Below are 21,706 nucleotides of genomic sequence, written 5' to 3'. Positions count from 1 at the left end.
CTCCGCGGTACCCGAAGGCGGGAGCAGTGACAGGGCACAGGCGCAGAAGGTGCCGAGGTCCGAAGCGCATCTGAGGCGTGTCACAGGACCCGGCGCGGGCCCGCCCAGCCCCCACGGCTCTGTCCGGAGCCTTCTCTGGCTCCTGACGCCGGGCACGCTTCCGGGTCTCTGTGCAGCACCCTGGGGCGGGACGGCACCTGCGGGTGAAGGCGGCGTCCGCCACACGTGCACCGCCCACCAGGCCAGCGCACGTCCGGTTACACCACCGCCCCGCTGGGCCGAGGGGACGGGGAGCCGGGCAGCCACCGACGCAGGGCCGGTGACAGGAGCAGTGAGCACTCAGGCGGCCAGCACCGGGGGGGAGGAAGGGGCACCCACTGAGACAAGAGTCGGTCTGGAAGCTGTATTAAGTTCTTCAGGAAACCGCGCCTGCCTCACACGGCGCGCGCCGGGAGCGCGGGGACAGGAGAGCACGGGCCAGGCCCGGCAAGGCCAGCGTGGCGCCTCAGCGCGACGCCGCCACCCGGCCTGGGCACACACGGCGACAGGGCGCAGAGAGCCGCCTCCAAGGTCACACGGAGGTGGGCCCCGAGGGGCGCAGGGGGCCTGATGGGCAGAGCAGAAGCGAGAGGAGCTCCAGCAGCGGCAAGAGGCGGCGGCGGCGGCGGCGGCCCTGCCCGCGGCTAGAAGAACGAGGTTTGCGGCCCGAGCCTGCCCGGCCTGCGGGGCCCGCGCCAGCCTGTGCGGGACTCCTGGGCGGAGCTGTGCGGGAGCGCGGCCGGCAGGGGGAGCTGCGGCACACGGCCCCGGGCAGCCGCCCTCCTCTGCAGGCTGGAAGCTGCTCTAGAGCCAACACTTCCGCTCCTCTCCCTGCGAAACCATCCCGGGGCTTGCGGGTTAAAGAGGAGGAGGGCCTGAGCCTGCCTCCCGGCCGGCGCCTCCCCTCGCCTGGGGACCCTTCTCTAAACAGAGCATATTTTACACATAATATCACTGGCTGCACTGCCAAGCACTGGGCCCATCGTCCCAGTGCTCCTCGGGCCAGAGGGCCCGCTGCTCCGAATTCAACGGCAGCAGGGCCCCTCCAGGCCTGGCCCCGGGGCCCTGGGGTGGAGTCGCTGTCCCCTGCCCGGGGCTCTGTGCTTCTGCGACCACGGCCTCCCCAGAGCGTCTGCGCAGAGCGGACCTGGCCCAGGGCCGCACATGACTACCCGCCCTGTCTACAGCAGCAGCAGGGAAGGCAAAGCAGAGGAAGCCGAACCCGAGAAATCAGCATGAAAGCAGGCACAGCCGCCCCCGACCCCTCCCCCCCCTCCCCCGCACCCCGCACCCCGCACCCCGCACCGGCGGGCATCACTGGGAGCTGGGGCTGTCTCCCTCCGTCAGCGTCTTGAAGTCCATGGACAGGGCTTGCTCCTCGGCCTGCGCAGGCCGCTTCCAGTCGGCGCGCGTCAGGATGTAGAGCACCAGCGCGCCGAAGCAGGCCAGCAGCAGCCCCAGCGCGTTGGCCAGCACGCCCTCCGGCTGGAACGCACTGTACTGGGCCCTGCGGGGCGGGACAGAGGCAGCGCCAGGGGGGGGCTCCCGGTGAGGCCAGGCCTGGCCTTAACCCAGCCCCCCCTCCCGCCGCCCCACACTCACCCGAGTTTAAACAGCAGCGCCTCCTTCAGGCCCAGCAGGGCTGTGCCCACGGACAGGAGGAAGATGGCGGCGCCGAAGAAGACGTGCTGAGGGCGGTATCGGCTCCGCAGGGAAAACGAAGCTCCAGGGAACAGGAAGAAGCTGAAGCCCACGAGCCACTGGCAGGAGAGAGGCCGCGCTGGAGGCAGGAGGCCGCGGCCCCACGCGCTACCTCTTGCCTCAGCTGCCAGCAGGCCCCCAGCGCGGGAGCCGCGGCTCGGTCCCTCGCACTGGCACACTCGGGCAGGTGGGCACGTGGCCAAACACTGGAGCTGGGTCAGCCAGGAGGGCGCCTGGGATCTGGGCCCCCGTTTCCGCCTCTGAATGAACATGTGCGCCCCCGTGCAGCGGCGGCCTGGCCCCTCCTCCCACCCTCCGAGGGCCGGAGGGACTCACCTGCAGCAGGTAAAGGACAAAGACCAGCAGGCCACACCAGCTGTGCAGGCTGTACAGGTCCGCGTAGCCCTTCTTCTTGTGGTAGTCAAACACGGCCACCAAGCCTGGACCAGAGACCAGGCCACGTGGGCACAAGGCTGGCCGTGGAGAGGGGCCGGCTGGGGTGACCCCCGGGAAACCTGCTAGGCTGAGCTCCAGCTCTGCGGTGCCAGCACCCGGTGTCCCTGGCTGGGACGTGTGAGGGCAGCTGAGGGCAGGGGCAGGGGTGCAGCGTGTCCCGCAGGTGGGGGAGGGCAGGCTGGGCCCAGGAACTCACCCACGAGCGCTATGACGAAGGCGAAGACGTGCAGCAGCCCGTGCACCACCTTGGTTGTGCGTTTGGTCTCCTTCCTGAAGACGCGGTGAACCAGCAGGGCTGGGGGAGTGGGAGAGGGGGTGTCAGCGCGAGACCGGCCCCGGGCCTTCCGGCCACCAGCAGGGCAGAGGCTCGTGCGGGGGGGGGGGGGCAGCTGAGTGAGGGTGCACCGAGCCGGGAATCGGGAGGGAAAACGAGGCTCCCTGGGGCCCTGGCAGCTCCGCGGGCGGTGGGGGCCTCACCCGCCTCCCTCCCCCAACCCAGTGAGCTGGGAGTGGGAGTCTTAGACCCAGCCCTGCCGCCTCAAAGCTGCAGTCCCGGCCACTCTGGCCGCCCTGCCCTCTCAGCAGGTGTCCTGTGGACTGGCGGCCAGGTCTGGGGTCCACCGTGCAGTGAACACGAATTCTGATTCACCGTGTAGCTGGGTTGCTCCTCCCCATTTGGAAGCCAGATGAGAGCGTTGCTGCTTTCAGGGCGCATGCTCCGTGCCCCTCCCCTCCTCCCCCCTCACAGGGTCCGGCTTCCCCGGGGCAGGGCCAGGTGGCCTGGGGAAGACCCCTGATGATTCTGCTGTCACCAGGACCACCTCCCGGAGGAAGTCCACTGGCTACAGATCCAGCTCCCCACTCCCTGGCCTGGGGGCAGGGGGGGCCAAGCACTGCCTTGCTCCCACCCCAGAGAGAGGTGGCCTAGCACCACCAAGTCCACGGTCAACGCACACTCCCCCCCCCCCCTCCATTGCATCCCCGCCCTGAAGAGGAGGCTGCAGCTCGTGGCCCGGCCCTGGCGCTCTGCTCTGGACAGCAGCTGCCACCCACCAACCTCAGGGCTGATTCGGATTCTGTCTCCCAGGCTCTAGGCCAGCTTCCTTCTCTGCATTTTCTGGAATCTCAGGTTTGCCCTGCAAACTGCCCCTGCTAGCGACGCCCACCAGCCTCAGCACTCACCGTCTCCCTGCAGGAAGACCAGGCCTATGACCATGCACAAGGGGTGCACGTTAAACTGCAGGGCGCTCTCCCAGGCGATGCCACCTCGGTACACGCCCAGCCAAGCGCCTGTCATGGCCACCACGGTTAGGCCCAGCAGCTGGGAGAGGGCCACGTAGTAGGGCAGCGCGCCAGGGGCAGGTGCCACGCCGTCCATGCTGAGGCAGCTGCTGTGGGAAAGACGCAGGGCTCAGAGGCGCAGCCCAGGCCTCCAGGAGCTGCGTCCCCCCCTCGACCCCACACCCCATGCCAAAGCCACGCCCCTCCCACTCCGGCTCTGTCAAAAGCCCCCCCCCCCTGCACCGCACTCGACCCCAGAGGAGCTCCTGCGTGAATTACACGGACATGAGCAAAGGCCCTGGGGTGAGAAATGGAGATCCTGCACCCCGCCAGCGGAAGCCCCCTGTGCGGGCCCCGCAGGCGCCCAGATCCACTTTCTCTGCAGGTACCGAGCAGAGGCGGGGACCAACAGCTGCAGACATGGGGACCCTGCGGGCAAGAGCAAGTGAGCCCTGCTCAGGGGACCCCCCCCCCGCCCCCGACTCTTGGCCCTGCCTGCCGGTTCTCCAGACCCTGCCCTGCCACCCCCGACTCTTGGCCCTGCCTGCCGGTTCTCCAGACCCTGCCCTGGCCTGGCCCCGGGGCGGCTGGGATGGGAGGAGATGGGGCTGGCTCTGGCCGCCTCTCCCTTTACTGGGGTGCTGGCAGTGCCCTGTGCCCACAGAAGGGCGCTGCCACCAGCAGCAGCCGGCACAGACTCTGTGGCAGCTGTGACACCGGCACTGACTCAGGCGCGGGCACAGTGTAAACAACACACCCTCCCGGCAGTAGTAATACAGATACGCCAAAAAAAACCACTTAGGAGTCGCCAACATCCGGTTTATATCCTTACATACCTTTTTCCCCAGAAACACACATTGTTCTACAGAAACGGGATCATAGCTTCTCTGACCTGCCCCTTAGCATAAGGTCTATCACACTCGCTTCTCTTAGCCAACCTCATCACCGGGCAACGCCACCCACTGCCCGCGCAGCTGCTCCGTCTCTGAACGAGTCCCAGGTTCCAGCTTCCAGCTGTTCACCAAATAAACGGCCCTCCCGCTCGGCCCAAACACCCGGGGGGGGGGGGGGGCCTCTGGCAGATGCAGGTACCTTCCCTCAATCTTCCAGAACAGCCCAGGCCACGCCCCCAGGGTTCGGGTTTCCAGTAGCCCTGGCAAACAGTGAACCCTTGTTTCTGGAACTCTTGCTTTTGTCCTTATTTGTCACCTCTAGGGCCAGTTCTGTCCTCCCCCAAATCCAGCTGCAGGGTGCCCACCCTCCTGATGCACCCCCAGCAAGGGTCTCACCCTGGCGTGGAGTGGGGCAAGGGGTGCAAACAGCACCAGGGCGCTGGCTTCCTGCGGGACTCAGGACACGGGTTTCCCGCCCAGGACACTACAGGGCTGCCAGGCCACTCTCCCTGGACGGGCGCCAGGCACAGCCAGGCGAACCCACACAAAACTGGACAGGCTCCCAGGGTGACCGTCATCCTGTGCCCGCCCGGCTCCCCACCATTTCCCTCTCCAGCATCTCCGTGCCACCCCCAAGCCAGGCCTGTAGCTCCCCCCTCCTTAATCTGCCCAGCAAGCCAGGAACAGACACAGCTCCCCAAGGCCTGCAGAGCACGGCCCCAGCTCTGCTTCCACCTGCAGCCCCACTGGGTTCTGCCCCTGTCCGCTGGACACAGGCGACCTGCTGGCACTGTCCCCTCCTCCCCCAGCCACCCCAGGCCCCACAAGGACACACCGTTCAGCGCTGTCCTCGCACCAGCACGGCTTCTCCCCTCTTCCGGCTCAGTCTCTGCAAGCCCCTGTGAGCTCCTCGTAGGCCGGGAGAGCCCCACTCCCCCCGGAAGCCACGTACCTAACAGCTCGCCCCACTCTCCTACAGGGAGCCACGCCGTCCTCCCTCCCGGGCCCCTGCCTCCTTTATTGGATCTGTCTGTCCCCAGAGTGCAGTCACAATCTGATTAGCTCCAAATTAGGAGGAACATCACCCGAGGCTGCTGCACCTGTCACAACCCCTTTATGCCACTAGGATACAAAGGGCAGGGCTGGGAGCACAGGGCAGCAAGGAATGTCCCCCCACCGCCAGAAATCAGGGGGTCTGCTCACAGCGACAACCCTGCCCCAGAATGGACACCCTGAGTCCTGCAGGAAGCCGGCGCCCTGGTGCTGCCATGGCAGGGTGAGACCCATGCTGGGTCTTGGGTGGGGACCCCAGAGCTGGGAGCCCTGGGCACCACGCACTGTCACCGAACCCTCGGAACGGCCCTGGGAGAACCACAGGAAACTTGCCCCGAGTCGACGGGTAAGGAAAGACGACCTCCGAGAGCTGGCGACAGGCCCCAGACTGCCAGCCACCAGCAGCTGTCAAACAGGCCCCAGGGCTCGCCGCGAGGCTCGGTGCCGGCTGTGGGGGGCCTGCAGCTGGGAAGGGGTAAGAACGCAGCACTGTCCACACCACACACAGTGAAGAGAGCACCCCCACTGCAGGCGGCACGCCCTGGGCACTCCAGGGCCCGTTGCCTGCTAGGTTTGTGACTTCGCGCGCTCTCAGACCCCGTGCTAGACCCCCAGGCTGGAGCAAAGGACCTGAGGCCATGGGCGTGGGGGGAGCCGCTCAGACCAAGGGCCCTGGGCAAGCTGACCCTCACGTGCTGCCCTCCTGCGACCGCCCCTACCCGGCTTGCTCTGCCAGGAGAAAGGGGCAGGCCACGGTGGGCAGCAGAGACAGAGAGGGCTCCAGGCAGTGAGGGGCTGAGGAATTTTCTTTTTTTTTTTTTTTAATATGTATTCATTTTATTTGGAAGGCTGACAGAGAGAAACAGACCCAGATCTTCCATCTGCTGGTTCACTCCCCAGTCCCCGAAACGGCCAGGGCCGGGGCAGGGCAAAGGCAAGAGCCCAGAAATCTATCCAGATCTCCCACGCGCGAGGCTGAGATCCAAGTACTTGAGCCACCCCCTGCCGCCCACGGTGCGCACCAACCGGAACCTGGATTGGAAGAGGGGGGACTCGATCCCACGCAGATGCGGGCGTGGGTCCCAGGCAGCGTCTTACCTGCCAAACGCCTACGCTTGCAAGCCCTCCGGCTCACTGGGAGGAAAACTGAGGTCCGGCAGGAGCTTCGGTACTGCGGGGTCCCCTTCTGACTTGAAGGTGAAGAGTCCTGTGCCCCGGCAGGCCCGCTCAGCCCCCAGGGGGTTCTAAGTGTGGAAATCCAGACTGAGAAAAGAGGCGCAGCAGGGAGAGGCTGTGCTTCGCGGAGGCCCGGAGGCCGCACTGAAAGACCTGGTTGGCCAGAGGCCTCCCCCACCATTCCCCTTCCGGTTCATCCAACCGGCAGCCCGAGCTGCCGGCACCCACCCCATCACTTCAAGGAGCGTCTACGCTCTCCAGACCCTGGGCTCGCGCTCCCAGTGTGCACCCTCCCTCCTAAGTGGGTGGCCAGCCCCAGGCCTCTGTGCCCAGAGCAGACCTGCAGGCAACAGCTTCCAGCGCCTGGAATCAGCCCTTCTCCACCCTGAGACGTGGGACCCGTGACCCGTGACCTGTGACCTCTGAGACCTGTGGCCCCTCCCCTCCTGAGAGCACGGGGGGGGGGGGGGGGGACAGAACTCCCGCAGCTTCTGACCCTCAGGCTGAGGCTGTGACAGCCACTGGCCCCACCCCCACCTGCAGTCAGTCTCCATTTAATGTAATTAAACAGGGACACAGCTGCCCGCAGGGCGAAACCTGCGCAGGGCAGCACTCCCCCTCCCTGTGCCCACTGTCTTATTAAAAAGGCAACCGGGCCAAATCTCGTTAGTGGGGACCAGACACTGCGCTCGATGGGCAGCCCGGGGCGCAGAGGGCGCTCCGACGGCCTGGCTTGGCCCGGGGCTTCTACATCAGCAGCAGGCTTTTAATTAAGTTAGAAAAGATTTCGGTGAGGGCGGGGACTGGGTCGGGTCTTTGCGCGTGAGGGGGAAGTGGCTCAGTTTCCCCAGAATGCCCTCGCTGGGATGACAAAGGCAAAGCAAGCGCTGAGCTGGCCGCCAGGAAGAAAGCCCCAAGCCCAAGGTTTCTCCGTCACAGTGGGAGGACGCCCTGGGCTTAAATCAGAAGAGACGAACTTTGCAAGGGGGCTGCGACAGTCCCACCGCCTCCAACAAATCCCCACTCCCGCTCCGGCGCAGGGCAGGCACTCTGGGGGCTGCAGGATGCAGGGTGCCCTGCCTTGAATCTGCAGCAGCTCGAGTCCGCGCCGGTCAGAGAGCAGAGCCCAGGGACCCCAGGCTGGGGCAGCCGCTGATGTTTCCTGCTGCTCCCCCCGCAAGACGCTGACCCAGCTGCCGAGGAGGGGGTCCACCGCGGGCCGCAGGAGGCTCCCCCTACTAGGGGCTGGGGCTGCCCGGTGTTTCCCTGCCTCGATCCAGTTTCTCCCCTAAGCAAGGCATTCAGCCGAGGTGGGCAAAACCCTGCTTTCTGTTTTTGCTTCACTTGCTATAAAAACAAGCAGGATCCGGGCGACGGAAGATGGAGCTTCATTTCATAAGTCTTAGAAAATTCTCAAAGGCTGCCACCGTGGAAGGTTCGAGAAAGAGGGGGACAATCAGAGGCAGCAAAGCCCAGGCAGGGGTCTCCGAAGGCGCGCCCGGGACCCCGGGGCCCCACGGCTCCTCCGCGGCCGTGCCAGGCAGGGAGGGGAGGGGGCCCGCGCCCTGGGCAGCAGCAGGTGCCCGCTCAGTGCAGTTCCCCGCCGGCTGTACCCGGCGTCCAGGGCCCCCGAGGCCAACCGAGGAGCAGGGCTTTCCTCGGCTAGAAACCCCCTGCGCCGACGCCGAGAGGCTGGGGTGTGGAGCAGAACACGAAGGCGCCTCCCCTCGGGCCTGGGACGTGTCCACCCACGACCCTGCGGCGTTGGCGGCCAGGTTTCAGGTTTCCGAAGGAAGCACAGTCGTGGCCGGGGCTTGGCTGAGCCACCTCCACCCTACCTCGTCCTACAACATGGCTGCGGGCCCAGGGGTTTAAACTTGGGGTCGCCAGCAGCCCGCACGCTCACTCCGCGGGGACTCGGCAGAGCCAGGAAGCGGGCGCGACGCTGGGACAGGTGCAGGGCAGGTGCAGGAAGAGGAAGGCCTGGTCCGGCCCGGCCGGGCCCGCCGTTCCCCGCACACCTGGGCGCCTCGCCCCCGCCCCCCGCCCGTCCCGGGGCCGCCTCCCCTCGGCGCTGGGGCTCTGCTCCCACCGCGCCGCCCGCGCCGCCTACCTCGTCCCGCCGCGCCGCCGCTGCCCGGCCTGCGAGCGTCGCCGCGCCGCGCCCCGGCCGCTCTGCCGGTTCCGCGGGCCGCGCCAGCCTCCCAGCCGGCGCGCGGGCCTCGGCGCGACGGCGTCGCCATGGCGACCGGCGGCGGGCGGGCCGCGGGGGAGCGTGTCCGCGGCCGGAAGTGCCCACGACGCGCTCCCCCAGGAGGCGCTCCCCAGGCTGCCCCGCACGTGCCAGGGACCGAGGGTGCCGGTGGGTCCTCAGGTGCAGCGCCCGAACCCAGCTGCCCGGTGCGGGGCTGCGGTGCGGGGCCACCAGGACCCCAGCCTCTGGACCTGAGTTCGGGTGACCTGAGGGGCCCGACTGCGTAGCCGCGGGCGAAGCGAGGGGCGCACCGGGGTGGTCCGAGCCTGGGGGACGAAGTCGGGAGCGAGGTGCGGGCGCCCCTCCCTGGCCTCGCCTCCGGGCTTCCTGGTTCTCCGGCTCCACGCTGTCCTCGTCTTCCCGCTCCGAGCTCCGCAGGCCGCCAGGTGTCAGACGCGGCCCGGCCTGGCTCAGCACCGCGGCCCGCGAGCCTTGAAAAGGCGCCCTCGTGTCCCCGCCCCGCGGCGGGAGGTGTCACTGCACCGACAGGGCCGGGACCAGCCCCTTCCCTTGGCTCCAGCCCCCACACCGCACGCGCACACAAGGTGGTGAGCGGATTTTTTGCCCGCATTTTCCCAAGTCGGGAGGCCCGGCCTGCGAAGCGCACACACAGGCAGGCCCGCCAAGGGGAAGTATCCCACCAGCCTCTCGTGGAGGCCTGGGCCTTGTCGTCCGCAGCCTCCCCTGTCCCAAGTGCTAAGGGCAGCGCTAGGCTGGGAGCCAGCCCCACCCCCACCCCCGGCAGCCCGGCCCGGACCCCCATCCAGGAAATGCTGCGCAGACTTCCTACAAGCTCAGAACAAAAGGTTCTTTCCTGTCGGATGCTGGGCCAGACCAGACTCGCCAAGGGCCTAGGAGGAGGAGAGAAATGAGTCCCCTCCCCTCCGGAGAGAAACCCAGCTCCTTCCCCACCTGCCTCCCGGCCCCTGTTGCAGATGCACAGGGCGTGGGACAGCTGCTCCTCCAAGGCCCTCGGATGGGTGTCCCACAGGCCCTGGGACACAGCACCCCCTCCGAGGACAGAAGCCTACGGCGAGACACACCAGGTGGCTCTGGCCCTGGGCGCACCTTCCCGTGGGGCAAACACAGCTGGGTCCCTGCTCTCAGAGGGACCAGGTGTGAACCCTGCAGGCCAGGGGTCGCGCTAGGGTGTCTTGCAGCCCCAGGAAGCTCGTGGAAGTTTCCAAGGAAGAACCAGCTGCCTTAGCTTGCTAACAGGTGAACGGCGGGCAGCAAATGCCTTGTGAACTGAAGGTGGAACGGAGCCATTTCCCGTTGTTTGGGTTGTGGGTCTGGGCCAGGAGAGGAGTCCTGCTGGGTGGGGCTGCCCCCTCCCCGAGTGAGTGCTGAGCTCCTGGGTCACAGGGCAGGCCTTGCGGTCCCCAGGGGGCCGTGGGCACCTCCTCCCTCCAAGATCCTGCAACACTGCTAAGGAGAGACACACACACCCCAGTGTAGAGTTGAAATCAAAATGGAGTAAGTGTGGCTAAGAGCTAACCGGATGATTTCCCACTCTGTAAAGATCAGTCTTGTTTGCTTGCTTGCTAATGGCTATCTTGTGAAACTGCGTGGGGCAAATTCCAAGAACCGGGAAAAGGCCCAGCCCAGTGTTCTGTCTGAGATTAAAGAAATGTGCCTCACCATGTTTATCTTACAACTATATCCCAGGTCTGGTAACTGTGTGACAAGAAATTTCAAAATTGTGAGCCCTAGTGGACGAATTCTATAAAGAGCTGCGTAACTCACTGTTGGGGGCCACACTCCAGTAAGGGGTGTCGGTCCCGATCAGTCGCCTTGCCTCTCAAATAAAATTTTAGCGTGTGGCTGTCACTAGCCTCTGTAACATTCTGTTTCAGTGAACGAGTGGATGCAACACCCAGCAGCGTGCCCAGGGGCAAGCTTACAGTGGGGAAGGCATTGGGGGTGCTTTGAGCAAGGGAGACACCTGAACATTAGCCTCATGGAAACTCGACTCTCGGGCTCATGGCTCCTACCAGCCCATTGGAAAGAGCTGATGAGGAGCCACCGGTTCTAGTCCCGGCTGCTCCACTTCTGATCCAGCTCCCTGCTAATGCACCTGGAAAAGCAGCACAGGACGGCCCAAGTGCTTGGGCCCCTGCACCCATGTGGGAGACCCAGAAGAAGCTCCTGGCTCCTGGCTTGGGCCTGGCCCAGCTCCAGCCATTGCAGCCATTTGGGGAGTGAACCAGCGGATGGAAGGTCTCTGTATCTCTCCCTCTCTCTCTGTAACTCTCTCTTTCAAATAAAATAAATCTTAAGAAAGAAAAGAAAGAAAGAAAGAAAGAAAGAAAGAAAGAAAGAAAGAAAGAAAGAAAGAAAGAAAGAAAGAAAGAAAGAAAGAAAGAAAGAAAGAAAGAAGCAGTTGATCCCAGAGGCCTTGCCCATGGTCCGGGCGGGCAGACACGCAGATGGCCCCTCCGCCTTCGCTGCTGCAGCCCCTGCCCTGGAGGCCTGCGAGCTCGCTCTGTCTGCAGCTTGGGGGGAGGGTGGGAAAGGAGAGGACCCCTACTGCCCCCTGGGGTGACCCAAAACGTGGCTCAGGGCTTCTGACTTTGAAATGTTGGACGCCGCCTTCAGTGGAGACCGCTCCCTTCCCCCACACGCAGCCACACTGTTTCTTTTCCTCAGAGGCACCAAGTTCACGTCCACCTCTCTTTGAAATGTCCTTTCCCAGGTCATCACCCCTGGGCTCCTTCCTGCAAATCTCCACTCAGGCAACCTCAGACGCCTTCCCTGAGCTCCTCACTGGGCCTGGGCAGGGGCTGGAGCTGGCAGAGTTCCCTGGGACTCAGCGAGCTGGCGACAGCTCCAGAAAGCAGGCCCCCGTGCACCCAGCTCTGACCGCAGTCGAGGAGCGGGAAGTCCCGAGGCAGTAAGCAGAACAGACCTCGTGATCGGGGGCCCAGAGCCCCAAGCTCAGATCCACCTTGCGCCTGGCTGGACGCTTCTGCCCTGGCTAGGATGCCCAGATCCAGAAAGCAGAGTTGGGGAAACAAGGACTCCCAATAAAAACTGAATTAGAATTTGTTTTCAACGTGACTGCGTGCCAAGTATTACATATAATATATTTAAATATTTATTCCTCAAGTGTAGCCAGGCATGCGGTGTTTAATCTGGCAATCCCAGCCTGGCTGCTGTGCGGGGAGGACAGGAGAGGAGCCACCACCCCGCCCTGCAGTCTCTGAGTCACGTGGACGCCAGCTAACTGACTCTCCGCCTGAACCTCGGCTACAGAGCGTCCAGGAGGCATGGGACGTGGATCCCCAGTCCTAATGATGTAGGCAGGCACACAGGATAAAACCCATCAGGGGGCCTGCACTGTGGCGCAGCAGGGTAACGCCCCGGCCTGAAGCGCCGGCATCCCACATGGGTGCCGGTTCTAGTCCCGGCTGCTCCTCTTCCAATCCAGCTCTCTGCTATGGCCTGGGAAAGCAGTGGAAGATGGCCCAAGTCCTTGGGCCCCTGCACCTGTGTGGAAGACCTGGAAGAAGCTCCTGGCTCCTGCCTGAGGACTGACACAGCTCCAGCCATTGCGGCCAATTGGGGAGTGAACCATCGGATGGAAGACCTCTCTCTCTCTCTCTCTCTCTCTCTCTCTCTCTCCCTCTCCTCTCTCTGTGTAACTCTGACTTTCAAATAAATAAACAAATAAATCTTTTTTTAAAAAAAACTGATCAGGTTTCTGAGCTGGAAGACCACGCCTGCACCACGCCACTGTGTGACCTTAGGCCCCGACCTGATCACACCTGTGTGCCCACCTGCCAACCACTCCCCTTTGAAAGTGGATTAAAGGCCTGGGACATGGTGGGCCCAGCCCGTTTTCTTTTTTTGGCCTTTTGCCAGTGTGGGCCCGCGCTGCCCAGTGCCTCCAGGGCGTGTGGCCTTCGGGGCCCCGCCCCATGCTTCCTGGCCTGCAAGCTCCCCCACAGGGCTGGCTCCTGGTGCTCGGTATGAACCAGATTTCCCTCTCTCCTACAGACAGGGCCCTCACCCTCCTATGCACTTCTCTCACTGAATGAAAGCTTAAAACACATCATGCTGCCTCATTCATCTATGCCGGTATTCAGAATTCTCTGAATATTAGGCAAGAACCCACACGGGCTGATTAATACTGGGAATTTATTAATAAGCACATGGTGATACCGTATGGCACCCCAAGTTCTGGTTTCATATGGTGACCCAGATGGGACTTTATGGGAACTTGAAGGGGGCCATTCCAATATCATATTTTAGGGGCCAGTTCCGATATCAATGTGGCACCCCAGATGGGACTTTTAGGGGGTCAGCCTCTGGTTTCACTAAGGCTCTGTAACATCCAAACACACACCACCCAAGCTTGCACAAATTCCTGCTGCTCGGGGTGCTGCATCCTACCCACACGGAGCACACTTCCGATCCGGCTTCCACTGGTGCACCCTGGGAGACAGCAGGTGATGGCTCAAGTGCTCCCTGTCACCCACGTGGGAGACCCAAGGCAGTGCCAGGATCCTGGCTCCAGCCTGGGCCAGTGCTGGCTATTGTAGGCCTTTGAGGAGTGAACCGGCTGATGGCAGATCTCTCTCTCTCTTTCCCTCCCCCTCTCTCTCCCCTGTCTTTCTCTCCCTCTCTCTCTGTCTTGCTTTTATTAAAAACAGTATATATTCTTATCTGGCAGCTGCTCCATGCCAGGCACTGGGCAAGGCACTGGGGACCCTAAAGAAGACAGGCACAGAGCAGAGACAGCACAGAGCAGAGACGGCACAGAGCAGAGACGGGCACGGAGCAGAGACGGCACAGAGCAGAGACGGCACAGAGCAGAGACGGCACAGAGCAGAGACGGCACAGAGCAGAGACGGGCACGGAGCAGAGACGGCACAGAGCAGAGACGGGCACGGAGCAGAGACGGCACAGAGCAGAGACGGGCACGGAGCAGAGACGGCACAGAGCAGAGACGGGCACGGAGCAGAGACGGCACAGAGCAGAGATGGCACAGAGCAGAGACGGCACAGAGCAGAGACGGCACGGAGCAGAGACGGCACAGAGCAGAGACGGCACGGAGCAGAGACGGCACAGAGCAGAGACGGGCACGGAGCAGAGACGGCACAGAGCAGAGACGGGCACGGAGCAGAGACGGCACAGAGCAGAGACGGGCACGGAGCAGAGACGGCACAGAGCAGAGACGGCACAGAGCAGAGACGGGCACGGAGCAGAGACGGCACAGAGCAGAGACGGCACAGAGCAGAGACGGCACAGAGCAGAGATGGCACGGAGCAGAGACGGCACAGAGCAGAGACGGCACAGAGCAGAGACGGCACAGAGCAGAGACGGGCACGGAGCAGAGACGGCACAGAGCAGAGACGGCACAGAGCAGAGACGGCACAGAGCAGAGACGGGCATGGAGCAGCTTCCTCAGGCCTTCCTGGGCAGGTGGAATCATCCAAGAGACTCAGGGGAAAGCCATCGGGGCGGGGGGTCCCTTCTAGAACATGGACAGCACAGGAGAGGCCCCTTAACCCAGACATGAAGCTCAGGGAAGGCCATCCGAGCCATGTGGCCCAGAGCTACAGAACTACAGGATGGGCAGGGGAGGGGCCCCGGGGCCCCTGACTAAAGGAGTGGAAGCCAGGGAAGGCCTGTAGCTCCTCAGGGCTCCTGGGCCCGTTTGCATGGGAAGGAACAAGGCTGGGGCGTAGATCACAGGCTGCGGGGTCAACCTGCACCAGCTTTGCAGACGGCGGGCCTGCCTGGGGATGCCAGAGAATTCCAAGGCATGTCCGCTGACCACGGGCGCAGCCTGCAGCGGGCGGTGCTGTCCCCCGGCCTGCTCCCTGAGGAACTCAAAGGGACATGGCTGCTGCGATGAGTGGCCACAGAACGACTCACAGCTAGGGGAGGCAACCTGTCCCCCAGCTACAGGGCCAGTGCAGGTGACCAGGAAAGCAATGGCCCTGCTGGACCGGCCAGAGCACCCAGTGGAGCAGCCGCCATTGTGGCAGGGAGGCGGGCACCTGCGGAGAAGCTACCAGAGCTAAGGATGAGTCACCTGGGACTTCCAGGAGGCTGGGGGTGGGGCTGCCAGATGTCAAAGGCTCTGGGCGGAAAACAAGACTCAGACAAAGCAGAGTAACACAGTTGCCCTACAGAGCCAAAATGGCACTGCAAGACGGAGAAGAAGGGGTGAGGAAGGCCTCCTCCCCCTCTGCCGGGCCCCTAGGGAACAAGACAGAGAATGAGTAAGCAGCCGGGGCACCTCGGGCACCAGGCGGTGTGACCGTGACCCCGCCGGGCACGGAGGAGGGAGGCAGGCTGAGGAGTGGGCTTTCCCAGACTTCTTCTTTCTTTCTTTTTTTTTTTTTTTTTTTTTTTTTTTTTGACAGGCAGAGTGGACAGTGAGAGAGAGAGAGAGAGAGAGAGAGAAAGGTCTTCCTTTTGCCGTTGGTTCACCCTCTAATGGCCGCTGTGGCCAGCGCACTGCGCTGATCCAAAGGCAGGAGCCAGGTGCTTCTCCTGGTGTCCCATGGGGTGCAGGGCCCAAGGACTTGGGCCATCCTCCACTGCACTTCCCGGGCCATAGCAGAGAGCTGGCCTGGAAGAGGGGCAACCGGGACAGAATCCGGCGCCCCGACCGGGACTAGAACCCGGTGTGCCGGCGCCGCAAGGCGGAGGATTAGCCTAGTGAGCCGCGGCACCGGCCTCCCAGCCTTCTTCCCAGCCTTCCCACACGCTCAGCCCAGCTCTCTGGGGAGGAAGTCATTGTCTCCTCCTTCCAACACGGGTTTATTGAGCACCTACTGTGTGCGTGGCATTGTTCTAAGCCCTAGAGAGACAATAACAGATGACAAAGTCCCTGCTTTCATGACGTGAAAAGCACAGAAACTGAGAATTGAAGAGTAAACTAACCAGTGATATAAACACACGATACATACATTCACGTGGCGGGGGTGGGGGGTGGTGTCGGCAACTGCTGGGGTGCTAAGGAAGGCTGTCTGGGCAGAGAGAAGGAGGGGCACAAGTCATGGAAAGATCTAGAAAAGCAAGTCCAGTGCAGAGGGGCAAAGGCCCTGAGGCAGGAACGTGCATGGCTGCCTCTACTCTGCCCTGCCCTCTTCCCTCAACCCAGGGAAAGTCGCTGAGCAGGCAGAGATAGGAGAGCGGGAAGGGCGGCAGGTAATCGGAGAGGGCAGAGGTTGGAGATGTGAGGGCTGCAGCCAGGACGTCAGCAGCAGCTCCTGGCACATCCCAGAACCGTCCACAGATCCATGGCTGCGGCTGCGGCTGCCCGTGCCTGTTAGCAAAGAGTGTGGATTCCTATTCCGCCTCCTTTCCTAAGGGCGGTTCTGTGCCTCTTTTCCTAAGAGCGCCCACCACCCAGTGCAGGACCTGGGCGTCAGGCCACGGTGGACAGGGCACAACCAGGGCCCCCTCGTCCAGGCCAGAAGCTTTGCCCTGCGGCCAGTGGGGCATCTGAGCAGGAGACACTGGGGCCTGGGCCCACTCCCCCGGGCAGGCTCCCAGGCTGTGCCCTCGGTGTGTCCTCCGTCTTCCCCACCCCTACTCTTCTCCCTGAGCTGGTCGGTCAGCCACACAAAAGGCCCACTGTGCGAACCCACATGACAGACCCACTAGGTGAACACACTAGAGGCCCTGTGGAGAGCAAGCAAAACTAGACCCCTAGGCGAGAGGAGCGAGGACTTGGTGGGGGGGGGGGGGGTGACTGTAGTCTTAGGTGGTGCCAGCACAAGCCCGGGAGCCCGGGAGCAGGGAGCTGCTGATAACGGGGCCATCCAGCCGCTCAGCTCCACGCTCGGACCTTTGGGCTCCTGCACTTTGTCCATCGTCTGGGACAGCTCTGAGTTCTTGTCGCGGCTCCTGGAGCCATTCCAGCTCTGGCTGCGCAGCCCGTGGTTCTCGGCCAAGCTCCTCACCCATGCGCACAGGGAGAATGTGGTGGCTGCTCTGAGCCGGCCCAGAGGACACCCTGACAGGGCGGTGGGCGCAGGCCCAGGCGAGGTCGCCTGGCTGCAGCAGCACTGCAGCTGCCTCTGGACCTGGGCCACAGCCCGGGAGATCGAAGGGACGGGGCAGCAGCGGGACGGAGGCACAGGCTCCAGCGGCACACGGAGCGGACTCTCCAAGGCTGCAGCATGACGCGGCACAATTGTCCTGAGTCAGCGGTTTCACCAGCCCGCTCTGCACCCTCGCCTCCCTCCATCCTTCTCCTGACCTTGGCCCTGGCCTTTGCCTCCTGCCTGGAGTGCTCCTCTTGACTCAGCAGGTCCTTGTTGAGAGCAGATTAGCTTCAAAGGGCACCTTGACCCCAGCCCAGAGACCCCCTCACTCTTCCGTCCCTCCGGCAGGGGGGGCCCTGAGATGGGGGCTGGAGTCAGGGACAGTCACTGCCCAATTCCAGGCTGACCTTGGCCTCTGGCCTCTCAGCCACCTGGGGGGCAGTCAGTGCCTCCTGCTCTTTCTAGATCCGAGGGGCTGGCTCCCGGAGCAGGGCAGGACCTGGGCCCCTACTTCTTCAGGAAGGGGCAGATCAGGGCATCTGGCTAGGTTTGGCTCTGTCCCCCAAGGGCAGGCTCACAGCCAGAGCCAAAGGCTGTCAGAGGCAAGCAGGCTGCAATAAGCCATTGTCCACCCAGCTGTGTGATGGCCCTGGGTGCTCGCATCTCTCCCAAGTCCCCTGCTCTGGCTGCTGCTCGTCACCATGGAGTCCAAACCCAGCTACAGGGCTCACACGACAGATGTGACTGTGCTGTGCCAGCAGCCCTGGCTCCTGAGGCCTGGAGTGGCCCCTGTTCTGTTTTCTGCCCACATCTGTGATGCCGTCCCTGGGGGCCCGGGCAGCCAGAGCAGCGCCAGCCCTGCCCTAGCCCAGGCCTGTCCAGACTTCCCTCTGCGTTGCTTTAGGGAAGCTGACCACCAGGAAGGGCTGTTAGGAGAGAGTGTGTCTGCCCAGACCCCGTCCTCCCGCAGCCCAGCCACCTGTCTCTCCAGAGGCCCGGCGTGCCATGACCTGTGCCTAGCCCGGAGCCACTGCCACTGTCCCCTCAGCATGGGACTCCTAGAAGGAGAAAAAGACTCCAGGTGAACAAAAGACAAAATTCCATTTCCCAAGGGGTTAAGCCGCCACCTGCCATTAAGCCGCAACCTTTGGGGAGTGAACCAGCAGATGGAATATCTCGCGCTCGCGCTCTCTCCCTCTGCCTTTTAAATAAATAAATGCATTTTTAAATGTCGCTTCCCCACCAGGGGCGCCTCCCATGCCCCATCCCTGCAGCCCCCGGGGATGAGGTTTGTCAAAGGCCCAAGTAGGGCTGGGGAGGCCGGGCAGGGGGTTGGGGGCTGGAGACCCCTTGGGGTCCCAGGCATTCAGAAGACCTTGCCAGGACCCCAGAGATGCGCTGGCTTCCTGTGCCCTGGGCCCCCTGATGGAAACCGCCAGAACCTTCCAGGAGGGGCCTCTGCCCAGCCCCGGGGAGGCTGCCGGAGCCCGCTCCCATGGCAGCCTCCCTCGCTCCTGTCCGAGCCATCCCCGGGACGGGGCTTTGTTTCTCTCCGACTCGGCTGCTCTTCCTCAGTGTCCCTCTCCCAGTCTCCCTCTGTCCCCTCCATCCCTGTCTTCCCATCTGAACCCAGGCTTCCGAATGTGGGTGGTTTCCTGACCTGCTCTGGGAACAATGAGTGAGATGCACACAGGTGCTGGGTCAATGTCCCCGGGGCTTTAAGGCCACACAGGCAGCCCAGCCCTGAGCTCAAAGCTGGGCCCCACGGGGCTGGAGAGGGCTCCCTGGAACAAGAGATCTGGTGGTGCTGGAGCCCGGGCAGACAGCACAGCTCAGCTGAGAGCAGAGCTCAAGACTTCAAGGGGGGCTGGCGCCATGGCTCACTTGGTTAATCCTCTGCCTGCGGCTCCTGCATCCCATTTGGGCGTCAGGTTCTAGTCCCGGTTGCTCCTCTTCCAGTCCAGCTCTCTGCTATGGCCCGGGAAGACAGTGGAAGATGACCCAAGTGCTTGGGCCCTGTACCCGCATGGGAGACCAGGAGGAAGCACCTGGCTCCTGGCTTCGGACTGGCATAGCTCCAGCCATAGCGGCCATTCAGGGAGTTATCCAACGGAAGGAAGACCTTTCTGTCTCTCTCACTGTCTAACTCTGTCAAAAAAAAAAAAAAAAAAAAAGACCTCAGGGGCCAGGGGAGGCCTGGGCTCGCCCACCCCCACCCCCACAGCCCCCCAGCAGCCTCACACACCTGCTGTGAAGGAGGCCGATCCCACCTTGCTCTCCACCAGACTCAGCCAACCTGCCCTGGACATGGGCAGTCAGGCCCGGGGATCAGGAACACTGAATGTGAGGGTGCTTGTTTTTCCCCACCTGGAGCCCCGCTGGGGCAGCCCTGCTCACCAAATGCTGTGCCGCGTCCTGAGAAGAAAGGGGAGGGGTGGTGGGTGAGGAGCAAGCTGGGGGACGGGGGGAGGCCGCACAGCCACCACCTCCCAGCAAAGGCCAGCCCCATGGAAGCCCAGCACTCAGCATCCCCAAACCCGGATCCTGCACCTCCAGCCTCCCAAACTGCTCCCAGCCTGTTCCCCTCCTGGTGTATGGCATCATCACCCTCCCACCTCACCCCTGCAGCCATCAGTGCTGTCCTGGTCAGTCCCACTGGCCATTCCCCTGATCCCCCACTTCCCTCCGCCACCACCCAGGGCCAGCCCTCTGCCTCTGAGGTCCCTGAGCTCTGTGTTCACAGTGGCCAGACAGATGCACTGACCTGCTGAGACCCGCAGCCCCACAGGCGGACAGCTGGCCGCTTCGCTCGGCGGCCCCGCCCAACCCTCCCAGCTCACAGCCTGAAGCTGGTGCCAACCCTACGGCTGCTCCGCGTTTCACTGTTCCCTGGGCTTGAAATATGAGTCTCCCCGAACTGGCCCGAGGCGCCCCTACCCACCAAGGTTCGCCCAGGGTCTGCAGCCCCTCCCCCGGCACCTTGCCGCCTTTGTCCTGGCCAAGCCGGCACCTGCTCCTGGGGCTCCTGGCAGGAGAGCGTGCAGCACTGAGCGATTGAAAGAAAGGAGGGAGACATTTTTAACGAAGACCAGGCCAGATTAGGCAATAGGGGAAAGGACAGTGATGACTCAAAGATTACTCAGATGTTCCTGGCCGGGGAGACAGAGGACTGTCACCACGTCCACAGCCATGGCTGCACGCTGGGCGGCATGCTGGGTCCGCCATGGAGAAATGCCCCTCCCCCGCCCAGCTTCCCAGGAGGTGGGGCTGGCCTCCCAGACAGAGTGCCTGCAAGGACACAGGGTCCCCGGCTAGCTAGCCACCACAGGGCATTGTCCTTGCTGTGTCAATAGATCTTAAAACTTACTATTTTATTGATTGTGGTAGAATACATATAACAAGCTTTTACTATCTTTTTTTTAAAGACTTATTGGTTTATTTGAAAGTCAGAGTTACACAGAGAGAAGGAGAGGCAGAGAAGAGAGAAAGGGGGAGAGAGAGAGAGAGAGAGAGAGAGAGAGGTCTTCCATCCACTGGTTCACTCCCCAATTGGTTGCAAGGGCTAGAGCTGCACCAATCTGAAGCCAGGAGCCAGGAGCCTGCTCCGGGTCTCCCCATGGGTGCAGGGGCCCAAGGACTTGCACCATCTTCTACTGCTTTCCCAGGCCATAGCAGAGAGCTGGATTGGAAGTGGAGCAGCCGGGTCTCAAACCGACGCCCATATGGGATGTTGGCACTGTAGGCCGCGGGCTTAACCTACTACACCATGTGCCGGCCCCCAAACTTTTACTATCTTAGCCACTCCTAGGGTACCGTTCCATGGCATGAAATACTCATATTGTTGTGCAATTGTCACTGTCACCCTCCCCAGACTTCTCCATCATGTAAAACTGAAACTTTGGGACCATTAGGTGGCCCCCCCCCCAAGCCTGCCCCAACCCTACCCTGCTCCCCTGGGGCGTGACAGCCATTTGTAAAAACAATGTCTTCTTTATTAAGTATGTGCTTGACCTAAAGCTGGAGGGAAGAGCTCGAATGAGGAATGGAAACTAAGAAAACTATCTCAATAGACAGTGCGACGCAGTGAGGTTGAACTTGACAATCCGATAGGAGGACATCAGCTGCATGCCAAGCAGCTGGCAATTTTTCACAAGAAAATGACCCAAGGGCTTTGGTCAGCCCGCAGGTTCACCATGTGCCACAGGGCAAGACAACCACCAGGCGGGACTGCAGCCCTCACCCCAACCCCCGGGGCACACAGAGGCATCGGGATCTTCTGCCTCTCTGTCTGAGGCCTGGGACATCGCTTATGAGTGTGGACAGCTCTTGAACAAGTCCCAGTGCCCTCCAATTGGCCAGAGGCCCCCACCTTTGTCTGTGAACCCCCTGCCTCCTGTCTCGAGACCCAGAGATCCCTGTGTCCACACCGCCTGAGACCAGACTTCCGTCCATGGGGCTCCCCGCAAATCACACGTTGTGCAACCTGGGATCCGTCCTCTCTCTTCCATCTCCCCGCATCCCCTGCCCTCCGGGAGCTACTCTCCATCGCCAGCAGAGCCGGCGTGCTCAGGCCAGCGTGCGGCTTCCCATGTGGTGTAGGGGGGTCTGCAAAACCCAGGGGCCTTCAGGCATCACTGGAGGTTGCAGATTCCTGTGGGGGGAGGAGAGAGAGAAAGAGGGAGAGAGAGAGGAGAGAGAGAGAGACGGGAGATGTAGCCACTGCCGCTCCCACCAAGGCTGCTCCTGGCAGAGAGGAAAAAAGACCACTAAGCTCTCTCCAGAGAGGAAAGTGGAGCACGGAGGGCAGGAAGGAGGCGGCAGGAGACACGCTGGCTCTAGAAAGT

General features: G+C 62.8%; 1 protein-coding gene across 8 annotated transcripts; it reads right to left on the bottom strand.

Annotated features, from left to right (window-relative positions):
- Window positions 1-388: 388 nt before the first annotated feature.
- CYB561 (cytochrome b561) lies at window positions 389-19,937 on the bottom strand. Of its 8 annotated transcripts, none has more exons than XM_089316835.1 (8): window positions 19,804-19,937; window positions 19,108-19,277; window positions 3,379-3,587; window positions 2,393-2,491; window positions 2,077-2,180; window positions 1,642-1,799; window positions 1,345-1,546; window positions 389-606 (listed from the first exon to the last, which is right to left on the bottom strand). In XM_089316835.1, exons 3-7 carry the CDS (start codon window positions 3,572-3,574, stop codon window positions 1,354-1,356), a joined length of 750 nt encoding a protein of 249 aa, XP_089172961.1. In that variant the 5' UTR covers window positions 3,575-3,587; window positions 19,108-19,277; window positions 19,804-19,937; the 3' UTR covers window positions 389-606; window positions 1,345-1,353. The 8 variants fall into 8 exon arrangements, with proteins under 8 accessions (XP_089172961.1, XP_089172958.1, XP_089172956.1 ...); XM_089316832.1 differs by lacking the exons at window positions 19,108-19,277; window positions 19,804-19,937 and adding exons at window positions 6,522-6,667; window positions 9,105-9,265; XM_089316830.1 differs by lacking the exons at window positions 19,108-19,277; window positions 19,804-19,937 and adding exons at window positions 6,522-6,667; window positions 8,713-8,871.
- Between the last annotated feature and the right edge of the window lie 1,769 nt (window positions 19,938-21,706).

Source organism: Oryctolagus cuniculus, chromosome 17 (genome assembly GCF_051225735.1).
Source record: "Oryctolagus cuniculus isolate XC-2025 breed Fujian yellow rabbit chromosome 17, ASM5122573v1, whole genome shotgun sequence".
In the NCBI taxonomy this organism is placed as follows: Eukaryota; Metazoa; Chordata; class Mammalia; order Lagomorpha; family Leporidae; genus Oryctolagus; species Oryctolagus cuniculus.
Note: the sequence above shows the minus strand (reverse complement) of the source record. Positions and strands in the feature narration are given on the sequence as shown.

Excerpts from the sequence above, each read along its gene's own strand:
- CYB561 (XM_089316835.1), bottom strand. The coding sequence starts at position 3,574 with ATGGACGGCGTGGCACCTGCCCCTGGCGCGCTGCCCTACTACGTGGCC. Across the intron at positions 2,181-2,392 it reads CTTCGTCATAGCGCTCGTGG|GCTTGGTGGCCGTGTTTGAC; the intron begins GTGAGTTCCTGG and ends TCTCTGGTCCAG. Across the intron at positions 1,547-1,641 it reads GCGCTGCTGTTTAAACTCGG|GGCCCAGTACAGTGCGTTCC; the intron begins GTGAGTGTGGGG and ends CCCGCCCCGCAG.